General features: G+C 38.4%; 1 protein-coding gene across 4 annotated transcripts in view; it reads left to right on the forward strand.

Annotated features, from left to right (window-relative positions):
• Nucleotides 1–16,761, forward strand: part of pdlim5a (PDZ and LIM domain 5a) — a 61,597-nt gene extending 44,836 nt beyond the window's left edge. For all 4 annotated transcript variants that reach the window (XM_072387830.1, XM_072387831.1, XM_072387832.1 and 1 more), the window contains 6 exons: nucleotides 7,194–7,276; nucleotides 9,211–9,412; nucleotides 10,420–10,600; nucleotides 12,143–12,263; nucleotides 14,207–14,322; nucleotides 14,756–16,761. In XM_072387830.1, the coding sequence (XP_072243931.1) occupies nucleotides 7,194–7,276; nucleotides 9,211–9,412; nucleotides 10,420–10,600; nucleotides 12,143–12,263; nucleotides 14,207–14,322; nucleotides 14,756–14,845 (793 nt within the window). In that variant the 3' untranslated portion in view covers nucleotides 14,846–16,761. The remainder of the gene's footprint in view (nucleotides 1–7,193; nucleotides 7,277–9,210; nucleotides 9,413–10,419; nucleotides 10,601–12,142; nucleotides 12,264–14,206; nucleotides 14,323–14,755) is intronic.
• Nucleotides 16,762–17,930: the final 1,169 nt, after the last annotated feature.

Below are 17,930 nucleotides of genomic sequence, written 5' to 3' on the forward strand. Positions count from 1 at the left end.
TTTGTATCCTCACATAAAGGGCTATCTGAAAATTCTGAAGATATTTCAACTTGTCATGCCTGTTTGGACAGAACACAGGAATATCTTACGTGCCCTCCTATTGGTTTAATTTGGAGTCATTTATTTCCAAGAAAGCAAGGTTATTTTTGACGAGAAGCCGGTTTTGCATTGACTATACAAATGATATTCTAATGCTTATTTGTTTATTTGCTGCAGATAATTCTAAATTGGTTCTGAATAACTCCTTTTGGGTGCCCATCTAGTATTTTGAAAACAGCTTGAATCTTTATTTACTGTGTTCTTGAAATTCTATAATTTAGCCAATAAACTGTTGACCCTCTTTTTGTTCCTTTCTTTCTCTGTTTCTTATGTCCTTTACTTTATCCTCTACTTCCAGAGTTCATTTACCCTCCCATGACACTAAATTGGATTAAGCAGATACAGAAAATGGATGTTTGGATACTAAGTTCACTTCAGTGTTTATTAGAATTTTCCACCTCTCACTTGACTCTACTGAAAAAACATCAACCTCAGTTTTATTTATAGATTCAGATTCAGAGCACTAAAAAAAAATCATTACTGCTAACTAATTAACGCTGCTCTCAGCAATCTGTTATCTGCCAGCGACAGATGTCCAGCCCACCAATCTTCTGGTGATTCTCTCCCAATGATCAGTGGCACGAATGATGCAAAGACCACATTTGCTCAATTTGACCAACCTCAGCCACAGACTGCAGGCACCTCAGCGGATCACCACTGCCCAGAGAGGAATGTAACAGTCCATAGCCACATCCTGATTTTCAATCCTGACAGCCAACTGAAATTGTTCATGTAGATGTAGGGTCAAAACAAAATTGCCAGCAAAATTGCCACATTCCTTGCTTAGGTCAAGTTCTATAAGTCGGCAGGTTCCAGCAGCTTGTTTGCCTGTTTTCAAGGTTTTACCAGCCCAGACAGTAGGAACATACTCCTCGCATGGTAGCAGTTCTTTACCGACTCAAAGCCAACTACTAGAGACCTCTTCTGATCCATTCCTTTTTCATAGACTTGCTGCTCCACCAATCACCTCTGATCTGCACACTACTGAATTGTACATTAGATTTGTTACAATCCAATATAAATTTGATCATTTTTGCAATAATTAAATTATTTTGCTTATAATCAAAATAACAATTTATTTTCTTTCTTTCTTTCTTTCTTTCTTTCTTTCTTTCTTTCTTTCTTTCTTTCTTTCTTTCTTTCTTTCTTTCTTTCTTTCTTTCTTTCTTTCTTTCTTTCTTTCTTTCTTTCTTTCTTTCTTTCTTTCTTTCTTTCTTTCTTTGATTCACCCTTAACACCACTAGATGGCAGCACACACTTAGAAAAAGTCAAATCCATTACTGGTGGGACAGGACATAAATTTAGTGATAAAGTCAGTTAATCTCAATGCAGGTACTTCACAACGATTATATTACATAATCAGGGGCGGTGTGGGACACAAAAATCCACTGGGACAATTCTGATTGCACCGGCTCAGCACCAGCTGTCGGAGATCTTGGAGATTTTCATGGGAACATGCTTGATTGACAACAGTTTTAACTCAGTGGGCCACTCATGAACCACGACTGCGCAGGGCAGTCTGCAGGCTGGTTCTCGTGAGCTCATTGGCCGTCCGGAATCTCACAGTCGTCCCGATGGCCACTCCGCCCCTGAACATAATTCACGCACAAAGTTTTAAGTTGATTAAAGTGTTGTTCCAATACTTTGCCTTTCCCCTGTCTCACCTCGCAGGAACCCACGTCAAGGTAATACTCATCAATGTCACGTATTGCAGCGTCATCATGTACTTGCAACCAAACCAGTCAGGTACAAGGTTGTAATGAATTTCAGTTATCTTTTGAATGATCAACAGATTAGTCTGCGTTCAGCCTGTGTTGATAGGAATATGTAACCATGCTACTACAATTCATTCACAGCGCTGGTTTCTTTCTAATGCTAATACTACTGATAACAGCAACATTTAGTCTGGTGCTCCTACAGCAAAGCACTCTTGTCAAGTCCTCTTGACTTCCTGTCCAGAGCAGCCACCTGCCCCCTTCCCCTCATCCCCAGTGCCCTTAGACCACCAGCAACACACAGACCTAATAGCCCGGAAAATGCAAGGTTTACCCTGTAATGATCATTTAGCAGTTTCAGTGTATTACTTTTTGACACCTCCTTATTTTACAGAATTAAATGAAAACATCTGAAACATCTTGCTCCTCCCTTTTCCTGTCTTTTTCTCAGACATCTGACAGTTGGTGTCTTGACTCCATTTTGTTTACAGAGATAAGATAAAAACACACCAGGACCCCTAACAGGCCCAGGTTTATCGGCACTGTCAACAGAGTAATCGTGATCGTGTAAAATTTATTTGTTGATTATTTCAAGCTGACTGATTGAATAGTTAATCAACTAATCATGTCAGCTTGAGAGAGTTATTAGTACTTGTTAAGGGAATGGCATATGTTGCAGGCTTTGGCAGGGGCCCAAAAGTGTATTTTTGATCTGGAGCCCAATTGAAGGTTCAATCTTGATTTCCCTCTAATTCTCTGCTCCTCCTCAATTCATTCTGATTAACTTATTAAAGTAATCCAAGTCAGAGGACAGTGTCTCAGTCCATTTTGGATGCACTGCTCTGCAGTGAGCTGCACCTGACGAAGAGCAAAAGGTAAACAGAGCAGACCTCGACAAAGAATGGTTAAACTTTCACTTTAACATTGTTTCACATTTTAAAAAGGACATTTATATTCTAATGTTGTATCATAGTTTTTAAACTTTTTTCATTTAAAGTCTTATAAATACATTTGTTAAGGTCTGCCCCCAAATACTGTTCTAATCATCCAGCTTACATATAATATGGCAATTATTTCAACTTAATTTGAAGCATCCAGCCATACCAACTCTCACCAATAGCTCTCAAAAACTAACTGCCTGATGGCAAATTGTATTTATTTGTCATCCCTCTGTGCTCTAGTGAAGAGTTGGGTAATTTCAATGCCATAATAAATGTTTTCGGGGAAAGATGCTCAGATGTGTACTTATTTTTAACTGACACATAAAGAAGGGCCTTGAATCCACTAAACATTGTGTTCATGGCAGTGAAAAAGCCTTATTTATTCAGAGCATGCCAGCACCAAAAGATATGGTCCATATGTCTCTGTGGCGACTGTTCAAGACAACTATGACATTCTGTGGTCACTGTAAAACAACTTGGCCGCAACTCATAGAGATCAGTCAGTGGTTAGTGGACACAACTGTAAACATTCAAACTGTGAAGTATAAAATGCGTGTGTCCATGTGTGAGTTTGAGTGGGTGTGTGTATGGATGGATGACTTAGCCATAGAATGAGTGTGAATGCACATGCATGGATGGTATAGTGTGTGAGGACAGAATTTCATCCAAAGAATATTGCCGCGCAAAATTATAGACCATCTGTTGTCTGGTAGGGCGAGCTGCTGGACAGCAGTCAGCTATGTTAATGGACCATTTGTGCAATGCTCAAATGGAACCAACACATTTATGAGATACAGAATACAAGTTATTTTTGGAGCTACAGTACACAAGGGGTTACTTTACATATGTAAACACTTGGGGGACTGAAATGTACTCTATTTTCCCTCATTATCACTTAGTAACAACAAACAGAAACTGCAGATTGTGACACTTAAAATAGACTTCAGATTAGACTAACTGGAGCGACAGCAAAAATGTAGATTTGTGCCACTGATAATGTACTGTTGTTGTATATGATTATGAAATTCAAGGTCCTGTCTGGGTAATATTACCAAACAAAAAAGTAAAAGACAAAAGATTACACCTACATTTCTCGCCCTCTTTCATTCATTCCCTCTTTTTTTCCCTCATTCATTCCTTCTCTTGACAGAGTTCATATGTGGCCCAGTGCGGCCAGATGGTCAACATTAACTGGCTACAACTGAATCAGAAACAGCGAAGCTCTCCATAAAATCAATCACAGTCGAGCAGAATACAATCAAGCTCATATGTAATTTGCCTGATTGGTGGAGAATATTAATGAGCTGCACTGTAATGGGTTCTAATGAATGATGGACTGGGGAGCATCTTATTTCCTGCTCTATTTGTCACCTGTCGTTAGCCAATTACCATAACGAATGTGAATGAATGTTGTTCACATGTTGGCCAAGATAATTTAAATAGATGACTCTACAGTCTGTAATCTCCCAGATATTAATAGCATATTAGCATGATCAGGAAGAGGTCATCCTGGTCCTTTCAGGGTTATTCTGCTTGATAAGATGATGGGTGATGGCTGCTGATGCTTTTGCTTCTGTTTCCATCTAGAGCAAACACTGAATTAAACTTGGCTGATAAACAGACATCTTTTGTATTTACTTGCTTAATGTAATATCTACTTTTCAGCCTTTGTGGTTAGTTACAGTGGTGGTTTGCTAACAGTCCCACAATGATGTGCAGGGGTCGATATATATATATATTTTTTAACTGTACACAATCCACATTAGGCTACAAACAAAGATTAAAACATTAAGGAATACCTACTTACAAAGTGCACTGGGGGGGTCAGGGGGTTCCCAAACTAAACAGTAGTTAGTTTCAAACTGTAACTTGTAACGCTAGTCATTACTTACATGTTCAATGTAACATGAATTAGTCAGATTCCTGGCAACCTGATCCACATGCTTGGATAAAAATTATGTGCAATAACTCCTGTGATGAAGTTCAACAGTGGTAAACACTTAAAGAGTCTTATTTAAAAAAGCTACTCTGGCTGTAGATACCAGAAGTCAATAGGAAGCACATCCAGTGGCTCCTGCTGCCAGACACACGATATACAAAATGATAAGCTCATAATGAGAATGAAAGGCTACGCTCTGCAGCCTGACAGCCTTTTTCCTATGGAGAAGACTGTATCTCCTATAGATTGATTAGGTGGAATCAATGCTAACTCAATCGTCTGGGTGCATTCATCACAATCCTTGTCACTGCACAGTACTGTAGTTTGTGTGTCTACTGTTCACCACAGTATATATTAATCGGCAACCCTTGAATAATTTATTAGTTAAGATTCACATTTTCAGAGTTTAAAGCCTCTTTGCATTTGACAGTAACTGTCTCTGTCACTGTTTGTTTATGCATTACACTGAAGCTCTGTTTATTGCTCTGGTTTTTGTGATATTTTTCCTTCTCAAATCAAAAGGTGTCTTGGCACCAGTCTGCCACAGAAGAAGGTTGCCCTCTGTTTCCCCTTCCTGTCAATGCTGTCTACGTCTTTAAGTAAATTTAAAATGCCCTCCCCTCTCATACCTCTCTCATTCATCCACTATTCTACAACGACTATCTTCCACATATAAACTGTTAAGCACTGATTGGGAAAATTGGAACATTAATTTCAGAGGTGACCCTGTATGGAAAGTTAAGCGAGCTCTACTTTGTTGGAATCTTTCAATGGTCTGGATGTCCTGTTTGTTCTATTTCAGTGTGTCCAAATATATCACATAAGAGACTGCAAGGATTGTTGAAACACAGAATATTTTTTGCACCATCTCATTCAAACAAGTTCAACTTTTTTCCCCTCTATGTCTTTGCCTCTGTTTGTGTGCCAGTTAGCTTCATATTATCTCTTTGCTTTGACTCCATCTTTCTCATTTCTTTCCTCTCACTCTTTCTGTCTCACTTGCCCAAAATACACTAGCACAACTCAACGTAGCTATGACTGCTGTTGCCATAACACTTGTCTGCCGTGAGTCCCCTAATAGCCCAGCACAGAGGGGAGGTTGCAGTGATCCAACAGTTGGCATTGACTACAACAATGCATTATGGCTGTAATTTGTCAGGGTAGCCCTTCTTGGCCCACCAAAGCTTCTCTGCTGGCATTCAGGAAAACACATATGCAGATAAACACACACACACTCCTTATGTTGTTGAGAAGTAATTCCTTTTGCATCATTTTAAAGAGAGGTTGAGAGTTTGAAGCCTCAGGGCCTCATTTGATTTATGGGAAGAAACATTCTTCTACCCTCTGCAATGATCGCTGCAGACAGAAATCTAATCAGAGGGTTCTAAAATATTATTTTATAACCTGGCAAAATAACTTAATTCAAAATGTTTTTTATATATAGATGGATAGATGATTGATATTTTTTCCTTACACTCTACTTTATTCAGCACATCTTCAGCACATCTTCACACCTGTCTGAATTGCTTTGATTTAGTCACTATCTCTACGAATTTCAGTATGCGCTGACTGAAAATGGCAGAGAACTAGAGAATTGGTTATTCTTTGGCCACCAGGCAGGTATTGTGCAAATGTTTTAGCATGGTCATTAAAATTAAAGGAAGAAAAGCATGCACAACAAACTCCACTAATTACTCTCTTAAATGTGGAGCGTTGTCACTCTTTGATGTTTGTCTCTCAATAACATGTCCTTACATTATGGATTTAATTAATGAACTATAAAGACAGGAGACGGTCATACTTGTTGATGCAGATATTGGCTGCAAAAGCATACAAATTGTTGACTGAAGGTTTTGGAAAAATCTGATTCTGCACTGCATGATGGGAACTTTGTCTCCACTCCATCTGGTCATCTGTAATGGGAACTTTTTGCCCTAATATCACACTAGTCTTCCCTCCATTTGTAGGCAGTTGTTCTCATCTTAAATGAATATTATGGAATTACTTTTGAATGGATGTTGTTTATTGACAATGCTACACAAATGCCATTTTTCTCCGATCCATCATCAAACCTGTGGTCTGGACTCTGTTCTGTTTGGAATGGGGCACACTTTGTGTGTACTGTACTCATAAGGAAAGTTGAGTACTGAACTGTTTTGGCTGTAGCTGCAGTCTGTGTTTTGGTTGGTACCTCACCATTTCTGCTCTGTCAGCAGGTACATGGTCTGGAGTGTGTCTTACTGTATTTTGACATGACCTTAAGAAATTAAGTTGCACAGGTGTGTTTTCCATGTTCATTTTCCATTTATAGTAAGCTATCAATTTTTCGGCCCTCACTGAATCTAAGTTGCTATGCATATTGGAGTTCAAGCGATGCAGGTAAGAGATTACCATTCAATTTGATAGGGCACAGTTTTTTTTATGTGAAGTTGACTTTAATCACAAAACATATTATGCTATCTAAATAGAATTTGTGTTTACTTCTGTCCATCTGTGCAGTGAGGAGAGTGAGGAGCCTGAGCTCAATTCCCACAAGTCTGCTGTTGTCAAGACTATGATCAAAGGACCTGCTCCAATCCAGGGTAAACACTATATGCTCTGTCTTATTCACTTATGATAGCCATATACATTTTCATTCAACTGCACAGGAGCCCTGGGTACGGTTAGTGACTACTGTCTTTATTACACCCTGGATGAAATCTGTTTTCCGGACATTAATGCACAATTGTTATGTCTCCTATTAGTTGTGTGAAATTGTGAATATGCATTAGAATACATGACAAATGCCTTTCAGTGAGGAGAACACTTTTGTTCGTCCTAAAGCCAAGGTGGAAATGTACATTGAGGATTGTGCCAAATCAAACTAAATCATACTGGGATATACCGGTATATATATTAGTTTCTCCTACAGTTAAGTTTGTAGTACTTTTTCATTGAAAAACCAGTGGAGTTCAATCAGACGAGGGTGCCTGAGCTTTTTTGAGCAAAAATCATGGGGTTTGTATCACAACCAAAATGCACATAAATGCAATCCTAAAACTGTGTTTATTTAGAAAGTGAGTATTTTGGTTGATGAACATATGATCAAAATATATCTTCAGTTAAAGGAAAGAATAACTTATTGTCCCATACACAGGTACCCACACACCAAGAAAGGAATCGCAATCATAGCATTGTATGAAACTGATTTAGAGCTGTTGGCTTGAATGTTGTTACAGCCAGTCAGCAAGGGGATAAAAGCTTATTTTCCATGGTTGTGGCTTGACATGTGTTATGGTCATAGGTCATTGCAGAGTCTCTTTTCCTTTTTCTTTGGTTTTTCCTTTGTGGAAGGCCATTAAATAGGCCCTAATTTGCCTGTGGCACCTTGCTTCATCATGTGTGCAGCGGCTCTGCTTTGTGAGAAAGATAATATTTACTGAGTGGACCTGTTGGGAGTTATGAATAAAAATTTAGAAGCAAAGAGCAGAGCTGCAGTACAATACCCAATAGTGCTCATCTCGTAGATTATTCTGTTTGTCATGTAGTTGACTTTAGTTTTTTCACGCTGTCTTTTTTTTTTTTCTTACGAAGAAATTTCTTTCCTTGAAAAATGAGCTAGCCTTATTTTCAGCTTTTACTCCATTCGATCATTTTAAACACCTGTTTTCTCCTCTACTTATACCATCTGATGGAGCATCCGCTCAGCAAGATATATAGGGCCTTATTTAGGGACAGAGGCTCATGATAATGTATTGCCGGTCATTTGGAGCCCCAACAGCTGTAAACCACTGTCCCATTTAGAATCTTAATCTGTAAAATGAAACTCCTGATATTCAACAAATTTCTAAAAAGTTTTGTTTTGCAATCTTCTTGTAAGAAAAGACTGATATCTATCTAATCTTTTAGCCTAATCTAGTAGTGATAGACACATGTTTTAACTTAAACCACTTCTTTTCTAAATGAAAGAAATATTCCATCCTACCCAAAACAATTCCAAACTCAACTCTGTCTTTTTCCTACTAGACACACCTAAGCATGAAGTTCAATTGTAAAGTCAAGTTCCCAATGCTGCCTTTCCCTCCCCATGAAGACACATCCAAAAACACCAACATTTCCATCTGTGGTGTTGAGATCAAAGGCCAAGCTACATGTTTAGCCAGGTGTCTGGATTTTCGCAGATGGAATGTTTTGGTGGTCTGTGTGTGGTTGTGTGCGTTTGGTCATGTGTGTGCATGCACATGGGCCATAGGAAAGTGTTGAAAGTATAAAGATTTCAGTGCATTTCTCAAGATTGATGTGATGAATCCATGGCTGTGACAACAGTAGTCCGCCAGCTGCATGCGGCGCCATGACACCTGCTGGGTCTGTAGTCATCGAGGGCAGAGGTCAAATAACTTACAAACCTGGGCAGAACACACATATTCACACCAATAATTACACCAAAAGTGCTTGATTTTATTATATTCATATTACCATCTCTGCCTCTATGTGTCTTAACCATTGAAGTCTTTCATGCCTCTTCAACTTCCTGCAGACCGTGGTCCACGGACCGGTTTGATCACTCCATCTTTTGGGATAAAGGGAAACGGCAGCGCCAGTGTCCCTCGGGTTCCTGTCCCAGCTCGCCCTGTGCCTCAGCCCCACCCTAAAGATGAGGACACCCTGGTCCAGATGGCAGAACATATCCCTGCTGGGACACGAACACCCATGTGTGCCCACTGCAACATGGTCATCAGGTGAAGGATAAAGACACTTGCTTATGTCACAGGTTAGCTAACAGCTTGATAGTACCAACAACCATCTGGTCTGTCACTGTTACAGAGGCACCTCAGTTAACACTTGAAGGTACACACCGCATAACACACTGTGTTATTATATTCTTATTTTCATGATTTAAGTAGGTGCACAGCTCTCTATCTCTACTGTATCGAGTATTGCTTATTCTATTGAACTTTTATTTTTCATATTTGTTTTACACTCATTTTTTAAACTTCCAGTTATAGTTTGTGTACTCTGAATGATAAAAATATATCTAAGAAGTATTCTCAAGACAAGTTCAAAGTGTTTATGGAATCTTATATATTTACTTTAACTTCCCCCGAACTCTACTCTTGTAGTTTTCCAGGCCAATTTTCCAGCTTCTCAAGCCAGAAGATCTCACATGTGCTCACTTCATAAAAACGCTGGTATTCAGCTCTTTTGGTTGTGGCTGTAGAGAGGTAGCATCACTTCCAAAAGTCAACTCATCCATGAAAAAACTTGTGTTTGTTAAGAAACTGAGCTACCTCAGCTGAAATTCAATAAAAATGTTGGACATGCCACATTTGTGTAACACCCATGTTAAACTGTAAATGTAAAAGAACTAACAGCACATGTGTTATTCGTGACTTTGATTAGTAATTATAGATCTGACTAACATGGATTTGGTAGAGCTCAGTCTATGAAAAGTTATTTTGATAAGAATCTTATCACCCTTGTCATCTCGGCACCCTTCTATTGTTGAGATGTCATGGAGAATCCAGCTCTATCACTGGGAATAAAGAAGTTTGTCGTGACCATTCATGGTTAATTTTGAAAGAAACATTCGTGTTCACAGCTTTGTGAACACATCATCATTCATTTGACGATGAGATGCCAGTATGATACATGTAGCTTGTATCTTATGTATAGGGGTTTATTTATTGTGACTATCGAGTCAGTTTTTAAACTTTTCCTCTCAACCTTCGACTGTCTGTTTTTTCAGGGGGCCGTTTTTGGTTGCAATGGGGAAATCATGGCATAAGGAGGAGTTTAACTGTGCCCACTGCCGTGGGTCCCTGGCAGATGTCGGCTTTGTGGAAGAACAGGGATCTGTGTACTGTGAACACTGCTATGAAGAGTTCTTTGCTCCAGCATGCAGCCGCTGCCAGGCCAAAATACTGGGGGTGAGTTGATGTGTGAAAAGAAAGCCAGAGCTGCAACTTCCAGTATGGACACAGAGAGGGATGAAAGCTTTGTTAGTCAAGATATACAACCACGTGTCTGAATACTTTGTCAGGAACAATCACTTAATGTTTGTCTGTAAATTACCTTGACATAACATGTGCCTTCTACTCTCAGAACACACCATCTGTTTGGAGACCAAAGGCAACAGTTCTCCTCTGTGACTGTCACACATTCTACCTTCTTAACTTGAACTGTCTTATGTTTTCGTGCTTTCTCTTTTGTTCCCATAATATCTCATACTGTTTTCTAGTAATGATAGGCTTTAAGTGTTTTAGCATGTTGTAGATGTTAGTCTCTATATGACACTAACACCTACTAAATGAGCCATATGTCAGTGTTGTTCTTTTTCAAATTGGGCCAACTGTAGGTTAAGGCATTTAAAGCCACCGAAGGAACGTGAAGACATAAAGATAATCTCAAATGTGAGAACTATAGATATGCAGTTCCTGATGTTTGCAATTCAAAAATCTCACTTCTCAGCGAGACTTATGATTAGATGACTGTGGATTCTCTTTTTGTCTTTAAACCCCTTCTCTGCTGTAGCTCAGTTACTGCAAAATACCTGCCTGCCTTACTCTAAATCTTATCTCTTCTTTTCCACTATAGATTATAATAGCTGCTGAGTAAACTTCAACTGTCTTAGCTGCTCTTCTTTTTGCAGTGGTACTTGTCTAATAATCTTTATCATTCCCTCTGGGTAAACACATTTTTTATTTTACCACCATTAAAGGATCTATTCATTAAATAATGCTTCCCTGTAGCTCCAAGCCTTGAGGGCAAGAAATCTGAATGTACAGATAAATATGTATATATATATATATCTATATCTATATCTAGTGACCACCACTGAAACTCAGGAATGCAGTAAATGCTCAAGGGAATGTTAAGGGAATTAGGCTGAGAGACCGAGAGGCTGCAGGTGTGGTTTGAAGCCAAAGTGTCAAAAACACAAAATCACTGCTCTCAGTGCAGCTCTGACATTCATCCCTCACATGTTCTAATCTTTTTCACCTCAGTCCCTTTCAACCCTCTATTTCTCACACATCTTCAACCAGCTTACGGCTTCTTATTAACCTGTTTTCTCACTGCCTCCCTCCTAATCCTTCATTGTACTCCAGCCCACCAACTCTCCATGGATACCCTGTCCTATCTTGTTCTCACAGTGTAAGGCTGGGAAAGAAATCAGTCTGTGTATGCTAAGCTAGGTCATGCGACTTCATGCGAAAAAAGGATACACTGAAAGGTGACATGAGAAAAAGACTTTCGGATGTCCCAGATATATGTACCTCACATACATTTATTCACGCTGACCGAAAAGTGACCAATTGCAGAGATTATTTTCTTGACTTTTTTTAAATGTAACAAAAAATGGCCCATATGAAAGGTCACATTGTACCGTCCCACCAGAAACCACAGTATCCTACCAAAAATATGTATAACGACTCGAACTTGCCGCAATTCTTTTTTCTATTTGCGTTCAGGAGGTGATAAATGCCCTCAAGCAGACATGGCATGTCTACTGCTTCCTGTGTGCTGGTTGTCAGCAGCCAATCAGGAACAACACCTTCCACCTGGAGGATGGAGAACCATACTGTGAGCAAGGTCAGTGATACAGGGGCAACCCCAATACCCATGTCTGCAGTGTTTTTGAATATGTGTGACTTCCAGTATTTGCAGCAGTCTCCAAGAAGCTATGGCCAAAATTGTGTGTGACTTCTTCAACGTATCTTAAGATATTTCGCAATAATAAACAAAAAGAGTACAGTTAATGAAGCAATGAAGTGAGGTTACACTATCTCAAAGCACATATACCCGCAGAGGCTCTGCCATAATATGCTGTTTAAACGTGATCAATTGTATTCAGACAGATCCACCATTTATTAACAGTTTCTTCGTGTCAGTTACTAATCGTTGAAGACATTAATCAATAAAATATTGAATATATTGGCAGCACACTGCTTCAGTGGTTTGCACTGTACTTAGTCATTTGAAATTGCCTGCAGGTGAGAATGTGAGTGTGAATGGTGTGAATGACTGGCAGCTTGTGCAGGGCAATAATGGATGCATAGATTGTTAGAATTAATCAGACCTTAAAACCAGCCTGTAGTTGCATGACTCACATTGGATTTCATATTAATATTTTTTAGAATTTCCCGATAGACCCGAATCAAGGTCTATCTTATCACCTCTCAGCTCGTCTCACCTCATGTATAAATACATAGGTGTGTGTGTGTTTATATATATAAATATATATAAATATTTTTTTATACATATATAAACCCCTGCCTCTCGCCCAATGACAGCTGGGATAGGCTCCAGCCAGCCTCACCGTGACCCTGAAATGGAATAAGCGGGTATAGAAAAGTAATGAATGAATGAATAAATGACCTTGCACCAGACTAACTTTCAGAAATGTTGGTTTATGTACTTGTGTGGGCCCTCAGATCCTCTGATTCCTCTGTTTTTGCTGTTCCTCAAAGCATAACAAATGCATTTGGTGATGCTACTTTTAGCCATTATGCTCCGAGCTGCTGGAGGAAGCTACCAGAGGATGTGACACAAGCTGCCAACATTGAGTCTGTTGAGCTAAAACAAACTCAGTTTCTCATCTGTTTAGTCTGACTTTTAGTATTTTTGATCTTGTATTCATCTTTTATTTTATTTAAGCATATATTAGCTTTTCTACTTTTTTTGGTGGATTTTAATCTGTTTTACAGTATTTTTATCTATTCATAAGCATTTTGATACTTCTTTTACTCCATTTGAATAGCTTAAATCTGTCTTATTTTATGAAGACTGTACTGTTGATTTGGACTTTTATTAAGTTCTTGTAACTTTTTATTATTTTACATTGCCCTCATTCAGTTGCTTACAATGGACATTAATCCCTTTAGCTGTTGCTATGTCCTGTCCAGCCCCCTGTAAAGATCTTTGAGTTGTGTGACTTGCAGTGAGTTGCAATGAGCCCCTTCAGCTGCATTTGACATGAAAAGTGCTACAGAAAAAAGTGAAATTGATTGGTTGAACAGTTAGATTTGTGTGGAGCAGTGGGCTGTGGTGAATTGCTGGATATAATTAGCTCTGAATACCATTTGGAAACAGAATTAGGACAAGTGGGGGTTAAGTTTATTGTGAGTCAGCATTATCCTGACATGAGACATGATTGCCTACTAGCTGTGGGCTTGTAAAGTGTAGGTGTGGGTATTGTGATGTTCTACATCAATGCACAGTGTGCTGATTGGACACACTCACTATGATGTCTTAGCTGCTTAATGTTTTTCATGATAAAATGAAAATAAGCAATCAAGAGATGGATTGTAGTTGCTTTTTATCACCAACTGACTTGTGAAAGTTTTGATTTTAAATGTGAAATGTGTTGAAAGTGTTAAGTGTTCTTGTCCATCATGCTCTGTTAGTTTTCTTTCCCCTAATTATCCCTTTGTAGCTATTATTGTTCAATTCAGATTGATTGGGCTTTATCATTATAACTGTAAACACTGACTGGTTTCTTTGATGTACTCCATGTTCCTTTGTTTCTACAAAAGACTTTTACAGTTTGTTTGGGACTGGCTGCCATGGCTGTGAGTTCCCCATTGAGGCTGGAGACAAATTCCTTGAGGCGCTCGGTTACACTTGGCATGACACCTGCTTTGTTTGTGCTGTAAGTGAAGATCAAACTCGAGCATGACTGTAAATTCACTCCATCACAGGGCTAACACATGCAGCACAATCTTAATGTCATTCTCACGATTGACACACTTCTATTCATTTGACTTGCACATCCAAGAGAAACAGACACAAACATGGTAATGGTGACCAATGCTGCTGACGGTTGTTTTCCCATTTTTATGTTTCATCTGTTAAGCATTCTGCTGGTGTATTATATTTTGTGAAATTTTTCATTAATTAATTCTCTTTTTGTCTACAGTGTCCATTAAGTTTAAAATCTTTTGTGCAAAACGGAGTCAGTCTCTTACAGTGATGAGGAAGATACAAAATATCTTTGATGGTGGAAAAATTTAGTTGTGTTAGTTCTTTAAATTTCTGTGTGTGTGTGTGTTTGTGTGTGTGTGTGTGTGGTGGACTTTTCACAGGTGTGCTGTACCACTCTGGAGGGCCATACATTCTTCTCTAAGAAGGACAAGCCTCTATGCAAGAAACATGCTCACACACTGAAGATTTGAAGCTTGGACCCTTCTCACACTTCACTGCCCCATGTTCTCTCAAGCTGTAAGAGGGATTCCTATAGAAAACCTCCACACATACAACTCACTCAAAGCTCATTTCTGCACACTGGTGGGTTCGCCTACCTGTCGAAGCAACAAAGTTTCCGGTTCTTAACGATAGCTCTTAGTTTTGGCCGATTGTGACAAGAAAAAAATAACACATGACTTTAAATTGATTTTCATGCACTAAGGTGGTTTATACACATAGGACAATTTTACTGCCGCATGGTTCAGTGCACGTGTTACACCTTCGGGTTACACGTGCACGAGTGTTTAAACTACACTTTCAAACTTAATATCACTCATTGTCATAATAAACAGCGTATAGTTATTCTATGAGAATGCAATGGAAGTCAAGGATGTCAGTGATTATTGTCCACGCAGGCATTTACGAATGTTATTGCTGATGTTTGGGAAGCTGTGATCAGATTTAAGGACATGTCCAGCAGCTACCACACGCTTGATAGGATATCATGGAGTTTTTTTTTACTGTTGCAGTCCTTGCTATAAACAAATATCAAGAACATTTCACAAACAGCTTTGAAACGATCAGAATGTACATTAAAACAGTCCCAATGTTTTTTTTTTTTTAGAATGCCTTTATTTAGATTCAGATTTGGCTGAATGTCTGAGCTAATGATTGAAGCTTCTTTTTTTTTATTCAATCAGTTATTTGAACTGTTGTATTGATCATTTCAATTTGTTTGCCTGAAAGTGGTTATATTTGACAAAATGCAACTACTTTCAAAAGAAATACAACATTTGCAAATACAATAAATTTGTTACCAGAGGACGCTACAGAAAGACTATTTTAAACACACACTCGCATATATATTCATTTGTTAATAATTGATATGTAAATCCTATACAATGCGATATAAATGCATTTTTTCAACCCATTCTCACTTCCAATTTGTCACAAACCCTCCAAGTGTGCTATGGTGGGACTGTTGCCCTAGCAATATGGGAAATATCAATTACACTTTTGGGGTGAATTGTGTAGTCAATCCCAGCATTTTCAACCATTTGGGCCTTTGTGTGACACGAGATTGCATTCTGTCAATAAAAAGATCAGCACATCAATGAACAACTTTTTTTTACTTCCCAGTTGGGTTTAGACTGTAAGAGGTTTAAACTTGTTTAGGGTAGAAGATAATCATGGTTAGGTTTTTCTTTTTAACAATATGCCACTTTACTGGTTGCCTTGGTTAGATGCAAACAAAGCATCTCAAAAACAAAGTTTTGTCTCTTTCTGGCTGGGTTTAGGCAGTAATATTGTTCTCGTGTTTTTTTTTTTTATGAATGGTTGAATTATGGATTATTGTTATTTTAGAATTATGTTTTTTTCTAACCTTAACCAAGTACTTTTAATGACTAACAAAGCAGGAGAGTGACGGAAATCAAAGTCGAGATCTGAAGTACAAAATAAAAATAAAAAGAGACGTGATAAACAGCGGACTGGAGGATGGACTCGAGCACAAGCTGCATGCTTAGGAGTTGAGTGTCTGTTTCTCATCTCCTGTCCAACTGCCTTACTAGGTCCGTGTCACTTGTTTATTACCCAGAAGGATGTTTTCCTGTTTTTTTTTTACTGTCTGAGCAGTGCATCGCTTGCCACGGCAGAAGGCTAACTGGTAATATGCATCTTGAGAACAGCTACCTGTGCCTTTGAAAATGATGAAAAAGGTGTGCCCGGTCCGCTGAGACCTGATGACAAAACATCAGCGTGTGATGAGTTGGGAATGTGAATGTGTAGATTATCTGGATTCTATGCCAAATCGCTTACGACTCACATTTCTACTTTTCTTTCACCTAAAACATGATTTTAAAAGAATATTTACATTGATTTCTGATTAAAAACATATTCTAAATGACCCAGTCTTCTGTATGCTTCATTGCTGTGTTTACTTATTTCTGACCTGCAGGAAATATGGTGTTTAGTGCATTTTATGGTATATATTGTTTAGAGAAGGAGAACATGTCTGATTTAACTATAAATATTTAACTTTTTGGGTAACTATTTGTGATTTTGAGGGACTGCTGGAGGGTGGTTTCCTCTCTGCATGTGTGTTTTCATTATTATTATTATTATTTTCAGTTTTTTTTGTAGCTATTTGATTATCCACAAACCACCCATGCTGATATTTACTTTTTACAATCCCTGCTGGGTACATATGGCCAATTTTGTTTTGTTTTCCAAACACTAGAGCAAATGGCAACAAATCTCACTCTTACCGAAAGCTGTGTTTTTACTGTGTGAAACTAAAGAGGGGGAGAGTAAATTGTACAGAGGTATACAAACCTTATTTAAAAAAAGGACACTTAACTCTCACCTGTAGAACTATATTTGGAATTACTAAAGCTGATCTGTTTTGTTGAATAAATTATGTTCATTTAAACCCTCAAAGAGAAACATCCTGTGCTTCGTTATGTCTGCTTTAATTTTTGTTAGTGTAATACTATCTTGCTATATTAAACTTCCTGTATTATTGCTTGAGAAACCACACAGAAGTGCAGAATATTCTGAGATCAGCAGTGTGACATACACAGTTTAACATGTCTATACTGCTGAGAAAGGTCAAAAGAGACAGTGAGAGAGAAACATGAAGACCATGTTGGGATTGAAGAATGTGAGTGATTTTGGTGACTTAGAATCTATGGAAAATAGGTTAAATGGGGTTTAAAAGGGTGCAATAGACACACAGACTCAAGTTGCTTAATAAATGTTTGATCAGTGTTGTGATGCAATTCAGTTTTGGTGTGTTTTCTTGTCTCTCATTAACTATTATAGCATGCATTTTCCTATTAAAATGAAAGTTTGGCATCAGGGAATATTCTATTAATCTCAAAGAAATAAAATATTTTGCTCAAAGACAGTGTTTTGTTTTAAGAAGCAAACACACCCTGACTTTGAGCTTTGAATAAAAGATAAATAAAAAAAGATGCAGTGCAGTTTTTATATTTTGGGAATCCTTTCAGGACTTCACACTTCCCTGCTAATGCCTTCCCTCTCTTGTGAAATTAATCAACTCTCATACAGGTG

Source organism: Leuresthes tenuis, unplaced genomic scaffold (assembly GCF_036924035.1).
Source record: "Leuresthes tenuis unplaced genomic scaffold, fLeuTen1.0.hap1 SCAF_6, whole genome shotgun sequence".
Lineage (NCBI taxonomy): Eukaryota > Metazoa > Chordata > Actinopteri > Atheriniformes > Atherinopsidae > Leuresthes > Leuresthes tenuis.